The sequence below is a fragment of the Tupaia chinensis genome, unplaced genomic scaffold (genome assembly GCF_000334495.1).
Source record: "Tupaia chinensis unplaced genomic scaffold, TupChi_1.0 Scaffold000159_1, whole genome shotgun sequence".
Lineage (NCBI taxonomy): Eukaryota > Metazoa > Chordata > Mammalia > Scandentia > Tupaiidae > Tupaia > Tupaia belangeri.
Genome location: NW_006159630.1, coordinates 454,678 through 467,047, shown reverse-complemented (window position 1 = coordinate 467,047; position 12,370 = coordinate 454,678). Strand labels below are relative to the sequence as shown.

The following is a 12,370-nucleotide window of genomic DNA, read 5'->3' as shown; positions in this document are numbered from 1 at the left end:
CTCTTCCTGTTCGGTGGCGCCGCACCTGGCGAAGGAGCCCCAGGTCCGCATTCACGGGGGGTGGTGCAGGCCTTCCACGAAAGCAGAAGACCGGGCCCTCCTCTTGCCATGGCACCTGCCCTCTCCTGGCCACATTAATGTCACGAGGGCCCAGCTCAGACAAACACGCGGCAGCATGTACATGCGGGAGGCCACGCGTTGACTCGCTGTCTCCAGGGTGTCACCAAGTCATGAACCCAGGAAACACGAAGTGAAGTTAATGCACACTCGGCCTTTCGCACCTGAAATCTCCTGAAAGTGAGCCAGAGGGAAGCTGGCGTCACAGCAAGCCCTGGTGTCTGCCGTGCGTCCCGTCCGGGGACTAACGTCACAGCGTGATCTGCGGGCCGACTATGCAGCGAGAACTCCTGGGCAATCCTCGAAGGCCCAGACAGCCCCGCAGCTGCCGGACCTGCCCCGGCCCCCAGGCCCATGTCTAGAGCTCGGCCATTCCCTCTGCTCCTACGCGGGACTGAGCGCGAACGATACCCTGACGGCGGCCAGGTCTTGTTCTCGCCCATCTCCCGCCTCTATCCTGTGGCTGGAGGTGCTGGGTCCTGCCAATGCCCCTGCCCCCGCCCTGCCCCCTGGGCCTGCCCGACCCTGAGGACCAGCTCAGACCTGAGCTTTGCGGGTCTAGGGAGACGGGCTCTGAAGCCAGCACCAGCATGCAGCTCTCAGGCCTCGGTGAGTCAGGCTGGGCGCTGCCTTAGCCTGAGCTGCGTGTCCCAGAGAAGGGGGAGGGCACCAGTGTCCCTCAGAGGGGCAGGGGTCCCTGCACTGCCAAGGGCGTGTGCTCTGGGCTTGGAGCAGGCTCTGTGGTCAGCGATGGCCGGCTTGACCTCACGTGAGTGGCCTGTGGGTGCTGGCTTCCCGGTGGTGGGCGCGACCGTGTGTGCAAGAGCCCAGTGAGCCAGGCTGCCCCCCCAGCACCCTACCGGCCCTCGGCTCCACCGTCTTGTTGGCCCCGGCCTCCACAAACACGAACCGGCCTCCACCGAAGTCCTGCAGGTAGTCGGACAGGTACAGCAGCGAGGTGTAGTCGAAGGAGCCGTAGGTCACCTGTGGGAGGCCAGGGAGCGCTCAGACACCTGGACGGGGCCGAGGCCCAGCACGAGATGCGGCCCAGGAACGGCCACCCCTTCCTTCCCAGCATTAGAAAGCCCTCTGCAGAGGCCACGGCCGACACCTCGCCCAGGAGTTCCTGCTGGCAGAGGCATGGGCCGCCCCGAGACCCCCAGCGGGCCCACCCCCAGCCAGCAGCAATGGGAACGTGAGCTGGCTCTTCTTCAGGTGCGGCCAGCCCAGGCTTGTGTTTATAAAGGTTTTTCCATGAGGTGCATGCACTTGCTGGAGAGAGAGAGTGTGAGGGAAAGTGAGAAATCACCCCCCCAGGAGGATGGCCAGGCCAATCCCTTCTCCTCCACTCTCCTCTTGGAATTTTGGGCATGTATACACATGCTCCTGGTGTGAGTTTCAAGCCACCAGGTCTGGGACTTGAACCCTGATTGGCCATGTGGGAGTTGAGCGTCTTAACCACCACATCACACAGGTTTTGGTTGAGGTGCACATACCACGAAGCCGTGTTTGCCGTGAAGCCCCGGCACGCCCACCTGTGCGTCCCACGGTGCTCAGCTCAGCTCAGGCTGCGACCCCTGCACCTTCCCCACCTGGAACGGCCCAGACGCTGGTTGGACAGACTTTAGCCCCTATCACCCCGAGCCTCTGACAGTCAGCCCCTCCGGGGAGCCACAGTTAGTGTCCTAAAACCGTCGAGGTCCGGGGACCAGCGGGCGGCATGGTGGTTGGGGCGCTGAACTGCCACAGGGCTGACCATGATCCGAGGCCTGGACCTGGTAGCTTGCTTTCTCACTTTCCTTCTCTCTCTGGTCAAATTAAAAAGTAATGAAAATGAAGTTAAATAAATTATTATTAAAAACCCCCTCAAGGTCAAACACGAATAGTTATTTCTAATCATTCCAGCGGTGGGTCTTCAGAACTGACTGCAGATAAGGGGTGCCAGGTGACAGCCTTGTTTTCAACATGACATTGTTCAGGTTTGCTCTAAAATCCCACTGAATATGCTGACAGCAAATCAAGCGTGTACAATGTGCAACGAGGAGGTGTCCCCAGGGACGTCACATAAGAACATTCAAGCAATTCAACAGCAAGTCAAAGGGGGCCAGAGCGGTGCTGCTGCTCCCGCGTCGACAGACCTCCGCTCACAGCCCATCTCCAGCCTCAGTTCACACGTCTGGGTAAGAGAGGGTGAGCGGAGGCCCGGGACTTGGGCTGCACCGCTGCGTGACCGCCACCACCACCCAGCCCCAGACTCCTGTGTCTGAGCTACTGCAGGCTCTTAGGGCTGGGCCCATGGCCTAGTGGTTAAGGGGGGGATCCTGCATGGCTGACTGGTTTGAATTCCAGCCCCGGCAGCTTGAGAAACACACCAGGCACATGTGTGTGCCCAAACAGGGTGGAAAAGTACAGAGGGGCTGCGGCAGGACCAAACCCCGTGGGCGCTTTCTCCCCCTCTGTCTCTGTCTCTGTCTCTTTTTGGCAAGCGCACATGCCCTTGGGGAAAAAAGAGGTACACCAGGGAAATCTACTCAATGGAAAGGACATCTGCTATCCGGACATGGCTGTAGACGTCGGACACACAGTGGAATGTGGGTGTGCTATCTGCTATCCGGACATCACTGTAGACGTCGGACACACAGTGGAATGTGGGTGTGCTATTTGGTGTATTTATTTTGTCTTGGGAGACAGAGAGCGGAGCACCCTGACGGGCTCTGTCACTCTGTGACCACCTGCCCCAGACCCCCAGGTCATCAAGATCTTGGGCGTATGGACAGCATGTTCCAGGTCCAAGGATCTGAACCCATAGTCGGCCATAAGGCCCTGGCATGGCAGGTCGGTGCTGGGATCAGGGTGGGGGTGGGTAACCTTTTTCTTTTTTTTTCCCCACGTTTTTGCCATGGGGCATATGCACTTGCCAGAGAGAGAGGAAACGTGAGGAGTCACCGCAGGGAGACGGCCATACTACAATCCCTTCTCCTGGATTCTCCTCCTGAGATTTTGGGCATGCACACGCAGCCTGCATGATTTTCATGCTGCCGGGTTCAGGACTTGAAGTGCAATAGGCCAAATGGGAATTCATGCCTTAACTACCATGTCACCGGCTGGCCTCCCCCTTCTTCTTCTTCTTCTTCTTTTTTTTTTTTTTTGCTATAAGGCACATGTACTCACCAGATGGAGAGAGAGAGAATCCCCTCTTTACAATCTCTCTCTTCCATGCTCGTCTCAGGATTGTGGGCACGCACGCATACATGCCCAGCATGTTTTTCAAGCTACCAGATCCAGGACTTGAGCCGTGGACTCAGCCACATGGGATCCAGCTGCCATACCCACTACCCACCACACCACCCACCTGGCCCTCACTTCTCTTTCAGAGGAGGACACTCAAGTTTCATGGAAGCAATGATGTCAGGCCCAGGATCTCACAGACCCAGGGGCAGGGACAGCGGGGACACATCATCACGATATCTGAGCACGCCTTCAAGCGGACAGATGCCACAGACAGGCGCGGTCTCGGAGCCGCCTCTTGTGCACTGGCTTCCAGATGCTGCTCTGCAGCGCTGCGAGCCCCCACAACAGCAGTGATTCCGGCCAGCTGTAGACGGAAGGAGACCCAGCGTGCAAGCTTTTGGGGCACACCGTCCGCACCGGGGCCCTCCCAGGCCTGTGGCCACTCTGCAGTGCAAGGAGGACCGAGCAGCACTCAGCGCTCTCTGGAGAGGCGCAGTGGGCAGCCCCAGGCGTCCCAAGGACTCTCCCAGGAAACCTGGGGGAGGCACCTCGGGATTGACACCAGGCTTGTCATCTCATGCAGGCTGGACTGGGTTCGCGTCCAAACCCCAGTGACTTGAAAAACATGCTGAGCGCGGGACCAGCAGACGGCGTAATGGTAATATCACTGGACTCCTAAGTAGTCGGCCACAGTTTGAGTCTCAGATCCGGCAGCTTAAAACTCACGCCGGGCGCATGTGTGTGCCCAAGATCCCAAGAGGAGAATGAGGGAGAAGGGATTGCGGCGAGGTCATCCCCACTGCGATTTCTCACTTTCTGTCTCTGTCCTTTCCATCTCTCCAGCAAGTGTACACGCCCTATAGCAGAAATCTCTCAAAAGAGAAAAGGAGAACATGCTGAGAGCAGGCGCATGTGTGCCCCAAGCCCTGGTGGGCGGAAGAGACGAGGGAGGATGCTGGCGAGGCCGCGCCCACTGCAAGGTGCTCCCTCTCTGCAAGTGCAGTGCCCTGTGGTGATAAAGAGCATGCGGGCGCGGCGAATGGGACCGAGGCGTGCTACGGCCTTGCCCAGGAAGCTCTGGGGAGATGCAGGCTTCTTCACGGCCCTCAGAGATGGTGCATTCTCTGAAATGTCCACTGAGAAGCTGGATCCCTACCAAACCCTGACCCCGAGGGCGTGGGGCGTGGTTCCAAATCCCACCCTCCCTGCTGCAAGATATGATGGGCCAGAGCGGCCAGGCCCTGGGCAACCCGTGGGTCTCTAGTGGCCACGGCTTCCGCCTAGCATACAGATGTGCAGAGACCAGGGACTTGGGTCTGCCCGCTCCTTGGTGGCGCTTCAAAGATCAGGATTCAATGGGCACACCCGGCAGTATGACCAGATCTCAGACCCTGGGCAACATCAGTCCAGAGCCTTCCAAATTTCACCCAAATTCCTCTGGTCATTTTTCACTTCACTCCCTCTTGCCCTACCTCCAGAGACAAGACGGAGAAGCCCAGGCGAGGCTCAGGTGGCGGCCCCCTTTCGCACTTTGCCAGGCACTTCATCTGGGGCAGCCTCTCCACTGGCTGGACTCAGCCTGGGTGGTTGGCGGATCTTCCTGGGGCAGAGCCTGGGCTGACCTCGTCACAGGAGGCCACGGGAAGTCAAAGGTGGAGGGTGAAGTGGAGACCTGGGCTGGGAGTCAGGAAAGCACCCAGCACCCTCTGCTCACGCCGTCTAGCCAGAGAGGCTGTACAGAGCTTGGAGCAGGCCAGGGGTGGGGACAACCACAAGGTGTTGGAAGGAGCGTGTCACCACCTTTGTCACATGACAAATTCTCTTTTCTAACAGCATCAACCAGATTCAGGTATGTGTCCCCGAGATCTGGGGGGAGGACATCCATGGCGCTGAGAGCACAAATGCACATGGCAGCTGCTGGGGCCCCACAGAGCTGCGCCCACAGCCCTGGCCACGGGACAACGAGGAGGCCACCAGGCAGGGCGCACCATCCCCCACTCACCTTGTCCACGTGTGCATGCCAGTACTCGTCGTGGGCTGTCTGTGCCTCTGTGCTGTTGATGCGGGAGAAGAAGGTGGGCTTGGTCAGGTGCAGCGAGGACGGGCTGATGCCAAAGGCGTTGGCGACGGTGAGCTGGACCTTCTGCCGCACCTCCCTGCAGAGAGCAGAGCACGGGCACTCGGGGACCCATGAAGACACAGACCATAGCAAGTGGAGGTGGATGGGTGTGACACAGCAGCCCAGAACACAGGACAGCCAGAGAACCGCCACCCTCACGGGAGGACACAGCACCACGGCCCCCAAGACCCTGGAGCGTGCTGCGTGGCCTAGGAGCGCACCGCCAGGGCCGGACACACAGGACAGGCGCAGTCGGGGACGGCAGCCGCCCTGCAGCACCGCAGCACGACGCCGTCTGGGCACTGCCCCTGCCCCGCTGCGCTGACGGGACCTCGGCTGTGGCGGCAATGGGGCTCCACAGTCTGGGGACGGCACTCCTGGAGCAGGCATGGGCTCAGGCTGGACCGGCACCCAGACTTCACAGCACACAGGCACACCTACTGCGGAGCTGCAGGCTTCACACGCACGTACACACACGTACCAGCCCCACACACGCTCACACACATCTACTACACATCCACCTGTCCCCACAATGTCACACACATCTACTACATGTCTACCTGTCCCCACACACATGATCACACACACGTACTACACGTCCACCTGTTCCCACACACATGATCACACACACGTACTACACGTCCACCTGTTCCCACACACATGATCACACACACGTACTACACGTCCACCTGTTCCCACACACATGATCACACACACGTACTACACGTCCACCTGTTCCCACACACATGATCACACACACGTACTACACGTCCACCTGTTCCCACACACATGATCACACACACGTACTACACGTCCACCTGTTCCCACACACATGATCACACACACTTTTTTCCCACACACATGATCACACACATGTACTACACGTCCACCTGTCCCCACACACATGATCACACACACATGTACTACACGTCTACCTGTTCCCACACACATGATCACACACATGTACTACACGTCCACCTGTTCCCACACACATGATCACACACACATGTACTACATGTCTACCTGTCCCCACACACATGATCACACACACACGTACTACACATCCACCTGTCCCCACACACAATGCCACACACCTTTACTACATGTCTACCTGTCCCCAAACACATGATCACACACACATACTACACGTCTACCTGTCCCCACACACATGATCACACACACATGTACTACACGTCTACCTGTTCCCACACACATGATCACACACATGTACTACACGTCTACCTGTTCCCACACACATGATCACACACATGTACTACACGTCTACCTGTTCCCACACACATGATCACACACATGTACTACACGTCTACCTGTTCCCACACACATGATCACACACATGTACTACACGTCTACCTGTTCCCACACACATGATCACACACATGTACTACACGTCTACCTGTTCCCACACACATGATCACACACATGTACTACACGTCTACCTGTTCCCACACACATGATCACACACATGTACTACACGTCTACCTGTTCCCACACACATGATCACACACATGTACTACACGTCTACCTGTTCCCACACACATGATCACACACATGTACTACACGTCTACCTGTTCCCACACACATGATCACACACATGTACTACACGTCTACCTGTTCCCACACACATGATCACACACATGTACTACACGTCTACCTGTTCCCACACACATGATCACACACATGTACTACACGTCTACCTGTTCCCACACACATGATCACACACATGTACTACACGTCTACCTGTTCCCACACACATGATCACACACATGTACTACACGTCTACCTGTTCCCACACACATGATCACACACATGTACTACACGTCTACCTGTTCCCACACACATGATCACACACATGTACTACACGTCTACCTGTTCCCACACACATGATCACACACATGTACTACACGTCTACCTGTCCCCACACACATGATCACACACACGTACTACACGTCTACCTGTCCCCAAACACATGATCACACACAGATGTACTACATGTCCACCTGTCCCCACACCTAATGTCACACACACCTACTACACATCTACCTGTCCCCAAACACACGCTCACACACAATCTAATACACGTCTACCTGTCCCCACACACATTTACTACACGCCCACCTGTCCCCACACACACTCACACACATGAACTACACGTCCACCCCACATGCATGCTTGCACACACATGTACCACACGTCCACCCCACACGCACACCTACCTACACGGCAATGACAAAGGCCATGGGAGCAGAGTCCTGGTGCCCCCGCTGCTGTGCTGTGCTAGCGCAGCTGCACCGTTTTCTCCGAGCTGGCCTCACACATACATGCGAGAGGTCCCGATCAGGGACTCGGTCACCCAGGACCTCGGACGTGAGAAGGAGCATGTCCGGGAGCTGCCGTCAGCCAGCAGCTCATGCCAAAGATGTCTGGGTCTGTGAACCGGCTGTGACCGGTTTGGTTGGTGGAAACTCATGTCTGTGGACCCGGCTTACCCCCCAGGCTCTTTGCCCGGCTTCCCCTCCAGATGCCGGCCCACCCTGCCCAGCCCTCCCCTCCGCCTGCTTACCGATATAACTGGAAGTCTTCTTCAGAGAAGATGTTTTGTATTTTATCTCCAAAGTACCTGTGAAAGAAAGCGGAGCATGGACAGAAGTCTCCTGTCGGCCTTCTCCTCCTCCTTCCAACACAGCCTTTCCTCAAGCTGCTCGCCCCTCTCGGAGCCTCACAGAGCTGCCTGCTCCGACGACGGGACATGTGGGTGTGGTGGGGAGGCAGGGGAAGGGGGCAGTGCGCCCGGAGAGGCGCGGTTGGCCCTCTGCCCACCCTCACCATCCGTCTGATCCTGCCCCCTCCTCCAACCCCGTCCCTCAGCCCCTCACTCTGGGCAGGCCGCGGTCTCCTGACAGCCCCAGGACACCAGGCCAGAGCCCTCCCGGAAGCCTCCTTTACAGAGATCCTGCCGCAGGACAGGCTGTGCCGACCCTGGGCCCGGGACAGGTGTAGCTGTCACTGCTTGGGGCCCAGGGGCTCTGGCTGCAGTGCTCTCACCTGTACAGGTTCACGAAGTGCTTCCCCACAGACAGGGCCCCCGAGTGCAGGTCCAGAATGGAGGCCTGGGAGACAGGGAGCAGTCAGGGCGAGGCCACTCACACTGCCCCACGTTCCCGGGACGCCCTGGGCTACCTCTGAGCAGCCTGCCTCCGTGGTCTGCCCCCACAAACGCTTTTGTCTAGAAATTGACCTCCAGAGAACCACACGCGCGTTCTAGTTCGCGGCTGGGCTCTGCACCCACTCCTGGGGTGGGTGACGCAGCTGCTCCTGCTCACTCTGTTCCCTGGGGCTGCGGGCACCACCCGGAGCAGGGACCACACCAACTCACCCCTCCGTCAGATCCTCCCAGAGAGAGCCCCTTCTCGGCGATGCTGTGGGAAGTCATAAACCACAGGTTAGTGGGTGGGACCCTCTGTGACAGCTGTCACAGCACGAAGAGTGTCACAACCGAGGTTCTGCTGGTTCAGATCGAGGAACTCGGTGTCCAAGGGGAGCGGGACGCGTGTGAGTGCAGCGTGGGGCAAGGAACCCATGGACTGTCCTTGTGCCCTGGGCCAGGCCGGGGTCAGCACAGACTGCCACCAGCCGAGCCTCCTCCGAATGGCCTCAGGTGCCCACGAGCTGCTGGCAGTCTGGTGCTGACCTGTCGGGGCTGGGCAGTCTCCACATGGAACACAATGACCCCACTTCCAGAAGGACAAGGGAGGGCGGGCCTCCAGGGCCAGATGCTGCTCCACATGCGGCACGTCCCGTGACCACCTGAGGGCACGGCTCTCTGTAAAATCTTGTTTCCTGACTCTCAACAAGGAAGACCGGCACCAAGTACTTCTCGAGGTGCCGAGTGCTGTCTCAGGTCATAGCGAGGCCAGCTGCAGGACCGAGCTTCTCCCCGTGGCCTGTCCCTGAGTCTCGATGACACATCTCCACAGCGGGCAGACATTGGGGCTCCCTTCATGGCTGTGGGACAGCAAGTTCCCGCAGGGCCGGGCCCTGATATTCTGTCAGAGCACATGTGGGGCCTCAAACCGCCCTGGAATCGGAAGATCCACCTTTGCCCTTGAAAATCCATGAGAAAGTCTCATGACATTGTCACAATCCTTTAAATATTATCTTACATTTTGTGTGTGTACATTTATGTACATATGTGCATGTGTTACATACATGTGTGCACGTGTTCCTGTTATATCTGTGTATCGTGCACATGTGTTTTGTCTCTGTACACACATGTGCACATATATGTGCCTATGTGCATGCATGCACATACATGTGCATGTGTGTTTCTGTTATAACAGTGTATTGTGTGTATATATGTTGTGTCTGTGTGTGCACATATGCGCACATGTGCCTATGAGTATGTGTATATATACATGTGTGCATGTGTGTTTCTGTTATAACAGTGTATTGTGTGTATATATGTTGTGTCTGTGTGTGCACATATGCGCACATGTGCCTATGAGTATGTGTATATATACATGTGTGCATGTGTGTTTCTGTGTTAAAGCAGTGTATTGTGCATGTGCATATGTGTTGTCTGTGTGTGTGCCTATATGTACGTGTATATATACATATGTGCATGTGTATTTCTGTGTTATAGGAGTGTATCGTGTGTGTTGTGTCTCTGTGCACACATATGTGCACATATGTGCCTCTGTGTACGTGTATATACACATGTGTGCCTGTATGTTTTTGTGCTTAGCAGTGTATTGTGCATGTGTATATGTGCTGTGTCTTTGTGTGCCTATGTGTATATGTGTGTATATGCATGTGTGCTTCTGTGTTATAGCAATGTATTGTGCATGTTTATGTGCACTGTGTATGTGTGTGCACATGTATTCACATACATGTGCCTGTGTCCATGTGCATATATACATGCAGGCATGTGTTTGTCACAGCAGTGTATTGTGCATATGTATGTGTGTTGTTTGTGTGTACACATATGTGCACATGTGTATATGCCTATGTGTACATATCCATATATATGTGTGTCTGTGTTCCTGTGTGATGGTGTATTGTGCACGCGTATGTGTGTTGTTTGTGTGTGTGCACATGTATGTGCCTATGTAGATGTACCTATGTGCAAGTGTGTATATGTATGCATTGTGTGTTTCTGTGTTGTATCTGCATGTTTTACACATATATATTTGTCTGTGTACACATGTATGCGCATATGTGTATGTACATATATATGCATGTGTTTCTGTGTTGTATCTATTTGTTGTGCACATGTGTATGTGTGTTTTGCCTCTGTGTGTGCACAGATATGTGCATGTGTGTGCATGTGTGTGAGTGTATATATGTACATGTATATATGTGCCTGAGTGTACTGTTTATGTGTTATAGCTGTGCATTGTACACGTGTATTCATGTGTTGTGTCTTTGTATGTGTGTCCGCATGTATGTATATGTGTGTTTATAGGTGTATGTGTGCACGAATGTTTTCCATGTGCATGTGAGTAATGGTATGTGCATGTAAGTGTGTGTGTGTGAGTGTAATGGCATGTGCATGTAAGCATGTGTGTATGTGAGTGTAATGGTATGTGCATGTAAGTGTGTGTGTGTGAGTGTAATGGCATGTGCATGTAAGCATGTGTGTATGTGAGTGTAATGGTATGTGCATGTAAGTGTGTGTGTGTGAGTGTAATGGCATGTGCATGTAAGCGTGTGTGTGTGAGTGTAATGACATGTGCATGTAAGCGCGTGTGTGTGAGTGTGCATGTGTGTGGACTGTGTGCGTGCACGTGTGTCTAAATAACCTCTCAGTTGCAGTTCTTTGCTCCGACCCGTCCCCTTCCTTGGGTCTTCCCCAGTACCGCTGGGACACGCCCTCCGCAGCGTTACCTGCGAATCCGTTCAGCGTCCTCCCTGGTGATGACAGTGTCAGTGACGCCCCTGCCGCACCTCCTGGGAGTGCAGCCTGCAGGGACAACAGGCAGGGTGAGGCCTGATGCCCAAGCTCCCTGACAACAGGGGCACTGGTGGGGTAGGGCTGGCAAGGCCCCTCCCAGGCTTGGGGCCGGCCTGGCTTGCACACGCTGCATGGGCAATCTCAGGCTGCCCCAGTGACCCAGGAGTGGAACGTGCCCACATGGTATCTTGCATCCACGGCTCATGACTTTGACACGGCACTGATGTTTGGGCCCTGAGACAAGTCTGACCAGCTGTGAGTGCCCACCAGAAAGTCCTTCTGGGATGGCCGAAGCTGAGCCCTAATTCCAGACTCTGTCCTCCCCGAGAGCCTCAGCCAACTGCTTGCCACAGTCCCCTCTGCCTGTCTCCACCTCAGTGACCCACAGACACGGTAGGGGACCTCAGATGGGGATAGGCGGTGGGGAAGAGAGTAGCGTGGGGTGGATATGACAGGGTCAAGGTGGACAGGCAAAGTGGGGGTGATGGTGCAGAGTGCACGGGGGCCTCAGAGAAACAGCAAGCACCTCGTCCTGGCGCCCGGTAGCACCCCTGCCCTGGGCTGGCTGTGGGAGGTGTCCTTACTGAACCAGGGCTGTGGCCGCTTCAAGGACACACAGGGTCAGTTGAGCCTTTGGACTCAATCCCTGTTCTTTTCCTTCCTTGGAAATCATACCCAGCGCTGGGAAGTAGGGCTGCTCTCAGTGCTGAGCCACATGAGGGACTCCGGAGTGACACTGGACTCCAGGCACCTCGGAGCCTCTCGGGCCCTCACCAAGACAGGTTTCAACTAGGTGGAATCATAGGGGTGGAGGGCCTTAGTACCTGTAGCTAAAAATCTACTGGCAGCTGTTTTCTTTCTTTCTTTCTTTCTTTCTTTCTTTCTTTCTTTCTTTCTTTCTTTCTTTCTTTTTGAGAGGTTTTTGCTATAGG

General features: G+C 55.7%; 1 protein-coding gene across 1 annotated transcript in view; it reads right to left on the bottom strand.

Moving 5' to 3' along the window:
- Nucleotides 1-12,370, bottom strand: part of OGFOD3 (2-oxoglutarate and iron dependent oxygenase domain containing 3) — a gene marked incomplete at its 5' end in the record, with an annotated part of 22,856 nt that overhangs the window by 4,409 nt on the left and 6,077 nt on the right. Inside the window, 6 exon segments of the mRNA XM_014586708.2 lie at nucleotides 978-1,101; nucleotides 5,351-5,504; nucleotides 8,049-8,105; nucleotides 8,531-8,595; nucleotides 8,862-8,904; nucleotides 11,372-11,447. Coding sequence (XP_014442194.1) covers nucleotides 978-1,101; nucleotides 5,351-5,504; nucleotides 8,049-8,105; nucleotides 8,531-8,595; nucleotides 8,862-8,904; nucleotides 11,372-11,447 — 519 coding nt within the window.